The sequence below is a fragment of the Pogona vitticeps genome, chromosome 2 (assembly GCF_051106095.1).
Source record: "Pogona vitticeps strain Pit_001003342236 chromosome 2, PviZW2.1, whole genome shotgun sequence".
Taxonomy (NCBI): domain Eukaryota; kingdom Metazoa; phylum Chordata; class Lepidosauria; order Squamata; family Agamidae; genus Pogona; species Pogona vitticeps.
The window spans coordinates 177300682-177313242 of record NC_135784.1 but is presented as its reverse complement, the minus strand read 5'-3'; the positions used below and the strand labels follow the sequence as shown (position 1 = coordinate 177313242).

The window sequence follows — 12561 nt, the reverse complement described above, 5'->3', positions numbered from 1 at the left end:
AGCAGGAAGGAAAGCCTACTTAGCAGCTGCTTGAACTACAAGAATTGCTAATCTGCAAAGGACACAGCCAGATATTCCTTTGTAACAAAATAGCAACCCTTAGAAAGCATCTGCCCCAGGATATTGTACAAGTAGTCTTGCATACTGAGACAACAAATTACTGCTGCTTGCTACTCTGCCAACTGTTCAACTATGACCCTAGGTGGAACACTTTTGTTTAGGTGTTGTGCCTAATTAAGGTCTATCAACTTGTCCCAGAATGGCCTAGACAAGGTGGTAAATATGCAATTTGATGATCAGAGTCTCTTCTCATCAAAGATCAATAAAGCTGATCAGGAGCAACCTCTATTTGTTTCCACCATTTCTATTACTAACAAGTGTGGTGGCAAAACTGCTGTGAGAGATGACATGGAATTCTGGTAGCACTGGGGTGGCCTCACCAGCCTTGGTTTCCTGTGCTACTTCAACTCAGAGAATCCTCTACAGGCTCCCTTGCTGGGTGGATGCTGTTTCCAGAGGATCAAGATTGACCCTTCATCCTGATATCAATACACTACACGTCAGAGCATGGAGGATTCAACCTGGAACGGAATTGTTGACATCATGAGAAGTTCCAAGATTATCTTTACCCTGACGTCTTACCTAGGCAAGTGGAAGGTTTTTTGCAACGTCGCATGCAACAGTATATTTGACTATGATATGTTCAGCATACCAACTGTTACAACTCTTCTTGATGTTATTGGACAATGGCTGAGCTTTCCCCCTCTATTAAAGTGTGTTTGTTGGCTTCAGCTGCCTAGTTGCTACAGACAGATAAGACGTATACCTCCCTATTCTCATTAGTGGAGGTTGGATAGTTGTAAAAGGGAGTGTTGCACAAGCTTTCGGTTTTCACCATTTCTATCCTAAAGTCTTTCTCTGGCCTTGACACAGCTTTCCAGTCTCTATGTGAACTTATGGCTACTGCATCTTCCGAACTATTGTTGGCCCAAGCAGCATCCCCAATGGCTCTTTCCTTTGGTCACAAGGTAGGCAAGAATTGTGCACTAAGACTGGACGACCCATACCTTAGCTGGAATAAAATTAAGGCTTTGCTCTGACCAGATGTCTCCTTCCTGTTGAAATAGTGTCTGAGTTCCCAGTTGCCGTAGGACATAGTTTTGCCAGCATTTTAAACTTCACCTTCAAAACAGTTGAAGAAGACTCCTTATATGCTTGGTATAAGGAGGGCTTTGGCTTTTTGTGTGTGAAGGCCAGCTGCATCTAGACAGACTCCATGACCTTTTGTGGCATACTATGGCATAGGAAGGGACAAGCCATTTCTGGCCAGAGCTTTGCAAAATAATAATTGTTATTAAGACAATTACAGTGGTTTATCAACTGGCCAAGAAACTTCTTCCTGACATCCCCAAGAGGTCTTCCATGAGGGCTTTGGATACTTCAAGTGCATTCTTACCAGAATTATGTAGAGTTACTACATGGTCTCAGCCATCAACTTTTACACTGGCACTACTATTTTGTCACCAGAGTGTGGATAGACATTTCCTTTGGAAAGATCAGCCTTGCTTCTGGGCTTCAATGATTGCAGTGTCCAGCTGCATGCCAGGGCACTTCATGCTAGCAGGAACCCCATTACTCTTCAGATGCCAGAGTTAATATGTGGGGACTGCGAAACAAGTTGTTTCTTGTAATGTTTGTTCTTTGAGTGAACTTCTAGGCATTATGGACCGCCCTCTTTTTCCCTCTAGTACCTGCAACTAAATAACAATAGTCACCTGGTCATCTGAAATTTATAGACTGAGGGGAAAAGCTGGAACATTCCCTGTAAAGAAGGGCGAGAGAAGGGGGCAAGAATCAAATGCTCTTAGTTTCAAGAATTTGAAAAGGGGTAGCTCTGTGCAGGTGCAGACTCATCAATGTGAATAAGCAGAACCAGTCAAAGAACAAGCACCACAAGAAGCAGCCTGCTCATCTCTGGGAAATGCTCATTGAATAAGGACAGCAATCTATAATGTCTCTAGGAAAACAATGGTGTTTCTTTCTTCTTTCAGGAACTCCAGAGTTCATGGCTCCTGAGATGTATGAGGAACATTATGATGAGTCTGTGGATGTCTATGCCTTTGGAATGTGTATGCTGGAGATGGCAACGTCTGAATATCCTTATTCTGAATGCCAGAATGCAGCTCAAATCTACAGAAAAGTAACCAGTGTAGGTGTACATTTAACTTCTTTGTTAGAGTAAACTTGTACATCGGCAGCTTAAGGTAACTAAGCCTATTATGCTGGTCCTGTCACCCTGGAAAGCAGCTGCTAAACTTAGTCTTGGCACATTTCCCCAGACTTTGCTGACTTCTTTCTAGAGTAGCTGATCTTTTCAGAGGTTGTGTCTACTTACATTAGTCTTTGGTGTTCAGATGGTGTAACGTGCAAGTTAAGCACTGGCTTTTTCACAGTTGACCTTAGATGAGAAATGGACTGGAACAGATTCCTAGAACAAGCCCACAGTTCTGTTATTTACATTATACTGATACCAGACTATTACCTGCTGCCTTCCCATCGTCACTATTTGGACAAAGCGGTGTCAATTCTTTACCTACACTTTCCCTCCCAGGTGCACCAAGCTTCACAGTCAGATCAGCAACTCAAATGCTAACTGGTTTTGTTAATCCAGGCACCAAAAGTAACTGAAAACAGCATAGCTATTCCTTTTAAGACTAGTGCATGTAGCTGTAGTGAATTAAAGGTGCCAAACAGGGCCAGAGAAAAGAGATCCAAGCTGAATTTTATCTGGGGTATCTTAGTAAAAACAGCAGAGTTTTGCTGACTGGTGTTGAAGCTCTTTACAGTTTTCACTGTTTACTGTATTACAACATAATTCCCTTTGGCTATATAGGGCCAGGACTTTTAGATTCTATTAGTCAATTCATGTGTGAAATAACGGTTTCATTTACCAGATGAAGTTAGGTGTCTGACCGGCGTTGCTGGCACATGAACCAAATCCAAGACCTAATTTCCAAAACAGGAACCATGGTAGCAGCAGAAGGATCTTTTCAGGGGCTTTGAGGACCAACGCCAAACTCAAAAGCATATTGGTGCCTGTGAAGGAAGATCCAAATGGTAGTCCCTTGTCCACACAATTTGTTGGAAAACTCTCTTACATGAGTTCCATTGACATGAATAAGAAATTCTGTGCTGCAGGGCTTGTAAAAAGCAGGAGGGCTGCTTCTGCATATTGGCGAGTCTTATTTTTTTATGTTAGTTTCTCAGAATACTGAGCTATTCTAGCTTACTAGCCAGAATACTCTTGCAGTTACTGGAGAAATTTATGTTCATCCATGTCTGCATTATATATATATATATAATGCAGACATGGATGAACATAAATTTCTACAACCTAGCTTTAAAAACACAAGTAGAATAAGAAACACACACACACACACACACATATATATTATGTACATATGTACACACATACAGTATATATGTACACATATAATAAATATATTATTATTATCAATTAAATTCTCCCATTCCAATCCCAAGGCTCCCAAAGGATTTTCCAAGGCAAAAAAGGAGCCCTAGGGAGCCTTGAACCCTAAAACAGAGAGATAGGAGAAATTTCCCCAATTTAAAATAAATTTAACAACACAAGCTGATGACATCACCAGCTTTTACCATGTAAAGTTACATAAACAGGATTTTGGTCAATGTAGTATAGTGCTATAAATATAAGTATGCTTTTTAATGATAATGAACAGACAGTGTATGCAGATATGTATGTATACACACAGCTTGTTCTGGTACATTCAAAATAGATCTTTAAATTCCAGATTTTCAGAATACTTAAGACTCAGAAAACTGAACCCAACCTTTTTTTAATGAAATTTTGCATGTCCATTACATTGTTGTATGTCATCTCCAATCTCTCTGTAACACACACATACAATATTCCGGTCTTCCCCAACCTGGTGCTCTACAGTTGTGGCACACAATCAACAGCACACTGAATGGGGAGAATAGGAATTGTACTCTGGTATAACTGGAAAGCATCAGATCAAAGGTGACTATAGTACTTTACAGATTCTATAACTGCATAAAATAAGGATTGTCTTAAATTATGGAGTCCCAAAAGGACTGGAATATTAAGTATTCTGAAAATCTGAAATTTAAAGATCTGTTTTGAATGTACCAGAACAGGCTATGTGTATACATACATATCTGCATACACTATCTGTTCATTATCATTAAAAAGCATACTTATATTTACTGTATAGCACTATACTACATTGACCAAAATCCTGTTTATGTAACTTTACATGGTAAAAGTTGGTGATGTCATCAGCTTGTGCTGTTAAATTTATTTTAAATTGGGGAAATTTCTCCTATCTCTCTGTTTTAGGGTTCAAGGCTCCCTAGGGCTCATTTTTTGCCTTGGAAAATCCTTTGGGAGCCTTGGGATTGGAATGGGAGAATTTAATTGATGATGATGATGATGATGATAACAACAACAACAACAACAACAAACAAACAAACAAACAAATCACTGTCAGTTCCTGCAGGTGGTCCTAATCCTGGTGGTGCGATTCTGGCATTAATTTTTGTCAATTAAAGGCTTCCCTTCCCACCTTGAGGCTCTCAAAGGCTTCCTCAAGCCAAAAGGGAGCCCTAGGGAGCCTCAGACCCTAAAACAGGAGAAAAGGAAAGATTTAATTAATTTAAAATAAAATTTTGCAGCGCAGTCTGATGATATAATTAGTTTACCTTGTGATAAGTTATGCATACAGGGTGTTGTCCTTTAAATCCATTTTAAAGTATGTAGTACTATGGGAAAGAATGTTCAGAAGTGTTTCTTTAGAAGATATCATCTACTGTAATAAGTAATGTTAAAATAAAACTTAAAGCTTTAAGCAGCATCTTTTCACCATGAAGTTCACCAAGGATTGCAAGGATTGCCGACGCTTATGACATTTCGGCGCCAGGTCAAAACCTTCCTGTTTCAGAAGGCTTTTAATTGAAATAATATCAGCTGTGGGTCCGATGGCAATTTTTAAAGTACAGTGGTGCCTCACTTAGCGAGGTTAATCCGTTCCAGATTAACCCTCGCTCAGCGAATCCATCGTTAAGTGAAATAAAAAAGCCCATAGGAACGTATTAAAACTGATTTAATACGTTCCTATGGACTTAAAACTCACCGTTCTGCGAGTTTCCTCCATTGCAGCGGCCATTTTGGATGCCTCGTTAGCGAGGCAAAACAGCGGTCGCCATTTTGTTTTAGCGGCGGCCATTTTGGAACCGCCGATCAGCTGTTCGCTATGCTTTGATCGTGTCCGCGTGATCATCGCATAGCGAAAAAAGCCCATAGGGGCCATCGCTGAGCGAATGCTCCAGCGATGGCCCGGGACCCCTCGTTGTGCGGTTTCATCGCATAGCGAAGCGTTCGCTATGCGAGGCACCACTGTATATATTTTAATTGCATTTTAATTATTTTGCCTTTTTATTGTATTTTAAATGTTGTAAGCTGCCCAGAGACCTTTGGGTAGTGTGGGCGGCATATAAGTTAAACAAACAAACAAGCAAATAAATAAATAAATAAATAAATATTCTGAGTACCTTCAGTACCTTCTTTATAATTAGAGATGTGAGTATTCGTATACGAATATCCCCGCACAGGTGCAGATAATGAGGATCTGGACCCCTAGGACCAGACATACCACTCATGATTCCACTGCTGCCGCAATCTCTACAGGAGCCTTCCTATCGCTCCATTGTTTGTGATGGATTAGCCAGACCTGGCAGAAGGCAGGATGACAAGCCTCTCTGCCAGGTCGAAGAGTGGCTAATCCACCGCGCGCTCTGGAGTGATAGGAAGGGATCGTGGAGCCCGCAGCAGCGGTGGACAGGTGAGTGGTCAGGGGTTTGATAAGTCATCTCCTTGGTATGTTTTGTTGATTCAAACAGGTGTATTTTAGTTGGGGCTCATTTTAGCATAGGAAGTTTCAATTAAAGTATGCCCAGTTGAATCAGTGGAACATCTATAGAGGAGATGACTCACTAATTCTCCACTGATTCAATGGGCCTCCTCTAGTGCAGTTTGCTATGCTAAGTAACAGGATTTTGGCTTACTGTATGACACCTATACATCTAGCAGCATGGTTGAATTTAAAAGGTGTAGCTTGGATTTTAAGAAAAGGAGCCCTGCCTGAAATTTGGAAGGCAGCTGAACTGAAACCAGCATGACATATGTCCAAGTATCTCATTCCACTAACTAAAGCTGTTTGAAAAAGACTTGTTTTTGTAGATTGGTGATTTTCCATAATTTTGTCTGGTCACAGCAGAGAGAACTCCTGCTGGGTATTATCTATTAATAACTGTATCCTTTTTCTCCTAGGGTATTAAACCTGCCAGTTTTAACAAAGTGACTGATCCAGAGGTGAAGGAGATCATTGAAGGCTGTATTCGGCAAAACAAGTCTGAAAGGTGGGCATATCTAATAATCTCTCTCCATTTGTGCACTATAAATCAAGAGATTGATTTTGTGAGTGTTAATAGGGTTTTGTTAATGTTGACAGCAAAGACTTGATTAAACAAAGCAGCCCTGCTTTGTATAGCACTTCTCAGCACCTACATACATCCCTTTGATGTCAAAGAAAACTAAGCTCTCACCATATAAATCACATGCTTAAATTGGGATTTGTCTGGCTAATGCCCAGAATGTTTGAGGAATGCAAGGAACCCTACATGGAAGGGAGAGGAGGGCCCAAGGTTTCCAAGGCAGAGAACCAGGCGCTGTTTTCATGAGTGGGAAAGGCTTGGGGGGGGGGGGGGGAGCCGCAAGAGAAAGAGGTGCCAGGAAAGTCAACTTTCTTTTGTGCTTCCTCATATCCAAGCCTAAAACATTAACTAAGTGATTGATGTTGCAATGTCCCTTCCAGGTTCTCTTCCTTAAGAAGCTCCTTTGATTCTGACTTTTAATCAGACAGTTTTTTTTTTTAAAAAAATCTCCTTCACTCTGCACGTTATAGATGCAATATACATCCTGGTTATTGGCTGCAGCTGTTTTATCCGGATTTTGTACTGTTGTTTTCAGTCCTTGTAAACTGTTGTGATTGCTAGTCTGAAGGCAGGGTTTAAAGGAATAAATGAAATGTTTAAAATAATATAGAAAGCCTGTATGAAACCATCAAGCTTGTGAATAAAATGAGCACACCAACTGCTCATTCTACTTCTGGTATAATGCTCAAAAGATCCACTGTCCTCTTTCGGTCCTCTCGCTGTCAGGCTGTCCATCAAAGACCTCTTGAACCATGCCTTCTTTGCTGAGGATACGGGGCTCAGAGTAGAGTTGGCAGAAGATGATGATGGGATGAATTCTTCCCTGGCATTGAGACTTTGGGTGGAAGATCCCAAGAAGCTGAAAGGCAAGCATAAAGACAACGAAGCTATCGAGTTCAGCTTCAACTTGGAAACAGACGTACCAGAGGAAGTGGCATGTGAAATGGTAAGCATTGCCATTGGTTGCGTTTTTTAAAAAAAACTTTTTTTAAACCTTATTCTTGTTTTCCTTATCGTAAGATGAGGGCAGCTCATAACTGTCCATGAGCCACCCTGCTTTAAGGAATCAGTTTAGCCCTTCATTTTGTGTCCAGTTTGTGTGCCCTAAATGGCAAGCCTTTGCAGCTGCTTTTCCCTTGTGAATGTGTACAGGATGTCTGTGGTTGGTATACTCCATTGTTTTTTTTTTTATTCTCTTAAAAAGTAGTTGGGGTGGAATTTAGGTCAAAATAGGGACAGAAGGAGAGGGGGAAATGTCCCCTTTACTCATTTCTTGACCGAAATAATCTGTCTTCTGCTATCAGAAGTTGCTATTTCAATTTGTCTTTAGCTTTTTATGTATAGGGAGAATTTGGAAAGAGATGAGTTAATGTTCAGACACATCATGCTTTCCTTGCAGTCTCACCTGATAATAACGAAGAATTCTAAAGTTCCCCTTTTTGCTCACACTTTTTCCACCGTGGCATTCCCTTGTTTTAATTTTGCATTTTATGTTTTATGGTTTGGGCAATCTTGCTAATTTTATTGGTGGTTGTAGGATTTATAAATAAAAGACTGAGTAAAGAGAGAGATTGTGATGTCATTGCTTAAACATATTAGAGCTAAAAGTTGGAGAATTCTGTTCAACCCCTTATGCATCATACTCAACAGGAGAGTGTGAGTTTTACTTAGAAGGCATTATATTTTCACATTTATTTTACAAGTTGAACTGGACTGTCAGGTCAAATAGGAATCTGTCTTTTTCTCACCAGTGGACAGTTGTTTTCCTTGCAGTGAAGTCTTTGAAGCTTTGCAAAGCTGGGGTTTGCATCAGAGCTGGCAGATTTAGTTGCATTTTGTTGATAAATCAGATAACCAGCAGTAGTTTTTCTGGCCATGCTTCCTTTTTCATCCTTTGCTCAAGCTATTTGTTTAGACTGAAGATTCTTCACTCTGGTTCACCGTTGCCTTGGCTTTGTTTTCACAAAATGTTTGGCTAAATGGCAGCTGACAACTAACAGCTGATGATTGCTGGGAGTAGTCATCGTAGTACATCTGTTCATTTCTCCCTGTATATGTGCAAGGAATGAGTGTTTAAGCATCACCCACTCACCAGTCAGCTATGACATTTCCTGGGTTGTCATCTCAGGAGGCTCAGTTCAGTTTTGTGTACAGTCAACCTGAAATTTTGTGCTCAGGGACCCTTCTTTTGTATGGCTTCCCTTTTTTCTTTTCTTCTGGTGACATCACTTACTAGTTGCCCATTAAGAATATACCCTTTGTTAGCTCCAGTGGTCAGTGCAATGTCTGCTAAAGTAGGACCCTGGTTGAATGTGATGAGCAAATACAGACTAATATTGCCCAGTGTTTATGCATACTTGCTCACTTCTTCAGAGAAATTGTTGTTGTTGTTGTTGTTTAGTCGTTCAGTCATGTCCGACTCTTCGTGACCCCATGGACCAGAGCACGCCAGGCCCTCCTGTTCTCCACTGCCTCCCGGAGTTGGGTCAAAGTCATATTGGTTGCTTCGGTGACACTGTCCAGCCATCTCGTCCTCTGTCGTCCCCTTCTCCTCTATCATAGAGATAGAGAGATACTAAAGACTTGACTCAAAAATATTTTCTTTCCTTAAAAAAAAAAATCTAGGTGAAGTCAGGATTCTTTCATGAAAGTGACTCCAAAGCTGTGGCTAAATCTATCCGGGATCGAGTTGCCCTGATCAAGAAGACCCGAGAGAGGAGAGAGATGGGCTACCTGGAGGAGAGGAGAGACTCGCAGAGCAAGCTGCCAGTTGGCCTCCCAGTGCTCCAGCCACAGGGCTCATCGTTCACCACTCCTTCCCAGCAAACCAGGACTGAATGTGAAGAAACAGAGGTGGATCAACATGTCCGGCAGCAGATCCTGCAGCAAATGCAGCACATTTCCTCCCTTACTGGTAATAAGCAACCGCTACATGCTAAATAGTGTTTAATTCAGCACAACCACCATATCTATGAAACCAGTATCTGCAGTTTCAGCTGTCTGTGGTTGCTGCTACTGCAACCCAGCTGGCAGTTTGCATGTGCATGTACATTCTCCTTTCACTCTTCACCCCCCCAACTTTCACTGTCTGTGGTTGCTGCTGCTGCTGTTTGCTACTATCCGCAGTTTCATGCATCTGCAGGGGAGCTTGGCACCTGTCCTCCACCTGTAAAGAGCAAATCTGCTTGTAATTTTGCTTCGCAGCATGCTTTGCTCTGAGGAACTTGTTAAGTTTCCGACTCAGTTATTTCCTTATTTATCAGAAGGCAATTACCAAGTAAACCAAGATTTATTTCAGTGATTTTCCCCCCACTTCGAATGATCAGCTACCGCCATATGCAGTGCAGATTGCTGAAACTCATATTGATTCTTCTTCCCAGTATAAATTAATACTTGCTATAATTCTTGGTGCTTAGGTGTGAGGAGCAATATTAGAGTAGATCTGAGAATGGTTTTCTGGCCACTTGTTTAAAAATCCTCCACTTTATTAGCAAGAAACCAATCTAAACTTGGCGGTATAGGTCATGGGAGTGTGGACTGCATTCTGTTTGGTTTTTGAAGGATACTGTTTTTGCTACTGAATGGAATGCCTTAGAGAAAGAATGTTGTGGAAGGGAACTTGCTGTCCCAGCCTAGAGAGGGAACTGCCCTTCAAGATGATATCCAGCGTGGTGTATGTAGTGAATTTCCCTGTAGAAGGCCTGCAGCTAGAAACAACAAACTTCTAATTTGGTAAAAAGAAAGAAAAGAAAGAAAACAGGCCACTCCTTCTTTCCTTCTTGTAGAAAGCAAGAGTTACATTTTGATGTGTGTTTTTCTGAAATAAATGTCTTCTACGTATGTTAATTCTGAGTTAAATACATAAATTCCTTGCAGCCCATGATGCAATGAGTGTTGAAAGTAGAAGGTAGAAGGTGAGGAGCTACTTCCGGCTTCTTCTGATAGAGCTAATATTCTGGACTTTCTTTCCTCTCATACCAACACAGCTGACAGCTTATCAGACAGAGGAGCAGGATCAGTTATCCTGTCAGATGCCTCCAGCCAGCATAGTGTGGCCTTCTCCTCAGAACAGATGATGGGCACCCAGCAAGCTCCCAACCTCTCCCAAGCTGAAAACAGTGTACAAGGGCACATCTACCCATCCCAGCAACTGGTGGGGCATTATCAGTCCCTGGCAGGGGTAAGAGGTCTATTGCTTTCTTAAATACGAAGTCTGACATTCTTTTATAAAAATCCAGAGTCTACATTCACCAGATATGTGTGTGTGATGTTTCAGTATAGCCCATTGGAGCTTTCTTGGTTCCAGAGAAAGGAAAGACTCCTTAAAAAAATTGTAGACCCCTATGAATATAACAGTTTGTAGGCTTGAGTGTTACACTGGCTTCTTTAGCAGTTATAGGAAATCCTGAATTTAAGAGCAAAATAAAAATCAAACAATGTCATTCACGTTCACTTGCACAGAGTTTTCACCTATAGCCATGATGCACAACATGTGGCCCTCAAAGGTTTTGAGGCTACAGCTTGATTTGTATTTCACCAAGGAAGGGGGGGGGAATATTTTAAAAACCGGTTATGCTTTATAATAAATCTGTTCTGCTTTATAATAATAGTAGGACATATCTTGACTTTCAGAATCTTACTTCAAGACCCAATTAAAGGCATAATTCAGGGGATTTAATGGGAAGTTAAAACCTCGAGTTCAGTTTTATTCAGCTGGCTGCTCAGGGGAATACCTTATAGAATGGAAGGGAAATAAGATTTGTAAATTAAGAATATAATTTGACATTTCCTTGTACCAGCAGTACTGTTGACCATTGCTACTTCAGATGTTCTGATTTCTAGACTTGTGTGTGTGTGTGTGTGTGTGTGAGAGAGAGAGAGAGAGAGAGAGGGTTTTGGTAGACAGATGTAATTGGTAGAGTCTGAAAAGCTCTCCTTGTTGAACCTCTCTCTCAGATCTACATATATACACATGTGGATATTATTAATGAGTGACAGAAAACAGAGGAGAGCTACTTCCAAACAGAACGTACATTTTGCCTGTGCAGTATTAGACAGGTGGGGAATTCAGAAATTAAAAGAGAGAGAGAGAGAGAGAGAGTGGAATTTGGAGTATAATTGTGTTCAAGGCTGTGACGTCCCTCTTTCACGTCACAATGGTCAGGACACTCTCTCATTCACACTTTATTTACGCTGCCACCAACCACTCCTTCATAAGACTCTTCAGACAAATGTATGATTTTAAAAATAAAAACTTGTATTTTATTGATAACAACAGAAGGAATGGTAAATCACTTTATCAACTAAAATAAAAAGGCAATCAGTAATAATCAAGTATCCCCTCATACACACTCTCTCTCAGACCTTCACTCTAAGTCTAACTCTCCATAACTCTTAACTAATTAAAACTGTCTCACATCATTCACTCCCCCCCTTATATACACAGCTCCACCTCCTAGAGTCCCACCTCCTGCTCTGCTATAGGCAGATGGGTTCCAGCATAACCATGATAGGCAGGTGATGTCATCACAGCCGTCACAAAGGCCACCTGAAGAGATATTGAGTGGAGAGGGGATTTGGGTTTAGATTGCACCAAAGGTAGCCAAGTGCACCCTCTCTTTTGCCCAGGTAGCAGTGGTCCTTTTTGATTCAAGAGATAATCAGCACGCCAGTGAGGAAAAATTACAAAATGTTATTTAAGAGACAATGAAGTATGAAAAATTATGGTAGAAAAATCACACAACATTAATCATTATAAAATCATACATAATAAAAACAGTCATACAATGCAAAATAAGAATAGTAATGATATAAAAAAGTAGAAGATGACAGAATAAAGGCAGAATAAATGAGGCACAACCAGCGCCTTTTAATTAGGCCTTGTTCAAAGCCCCTGAAGAATGGTAAAGGGTGGTTCTAAGTAGATGTGCAGCGCCAGCCTGGGAATGCCCAGCATTCAAGACTTTCAGAACAAAGATTTGGGGAACCTTTTATACCTTCAGTTAACAT

General features: G+C 40.9%; 1 protein-coding gene and 1 long non-coding RNA gene across 13 annotated transcripts in view; both read left to right on the top strand.

The window, feature by feature from the left end:
• WNK3 (WNK lysine deficient protein kinase 3) overlaps positions 1-12561 on the top strand; it is a 145117-nt gene that overhangs the window by 92241 nt on the left and 40315 nt on the right. For all 12 annotated transcript variants that reach the window (XM_072991382.2, XM_072991383.2, XM_078386514.1 and 9 more), the window contains exons 5-9: positions 2052-2209; positions 6389-6477; positions 7279-7498; positions 9178-9466; positions 10539-10732. In XM_072991382.2, coding sequence (XP_072847483.2) covers positions 2052-2209; positions 6389-6477; positions 7279-7498; positions 9178-9466; positions 10539-10732 — 950 coding nt within the window. The remainder of the gene's footprint in view (positions 1-2051; positions 2210-6388; positions 6478-7278; positions 7499-9177; positions 9467-10538; positions 10733-12561) is intronic.
• LOC144587103 (uncharacterized) lies at positions 11541-12287 on the top strand. The gene is made up of 2 exons (XR_013542277.1): positions 11541-11681; positions 12096-12287. It is a non-coding gene; the product is annotated as an uncharacterized LOC144587103 (long non-coding RNA).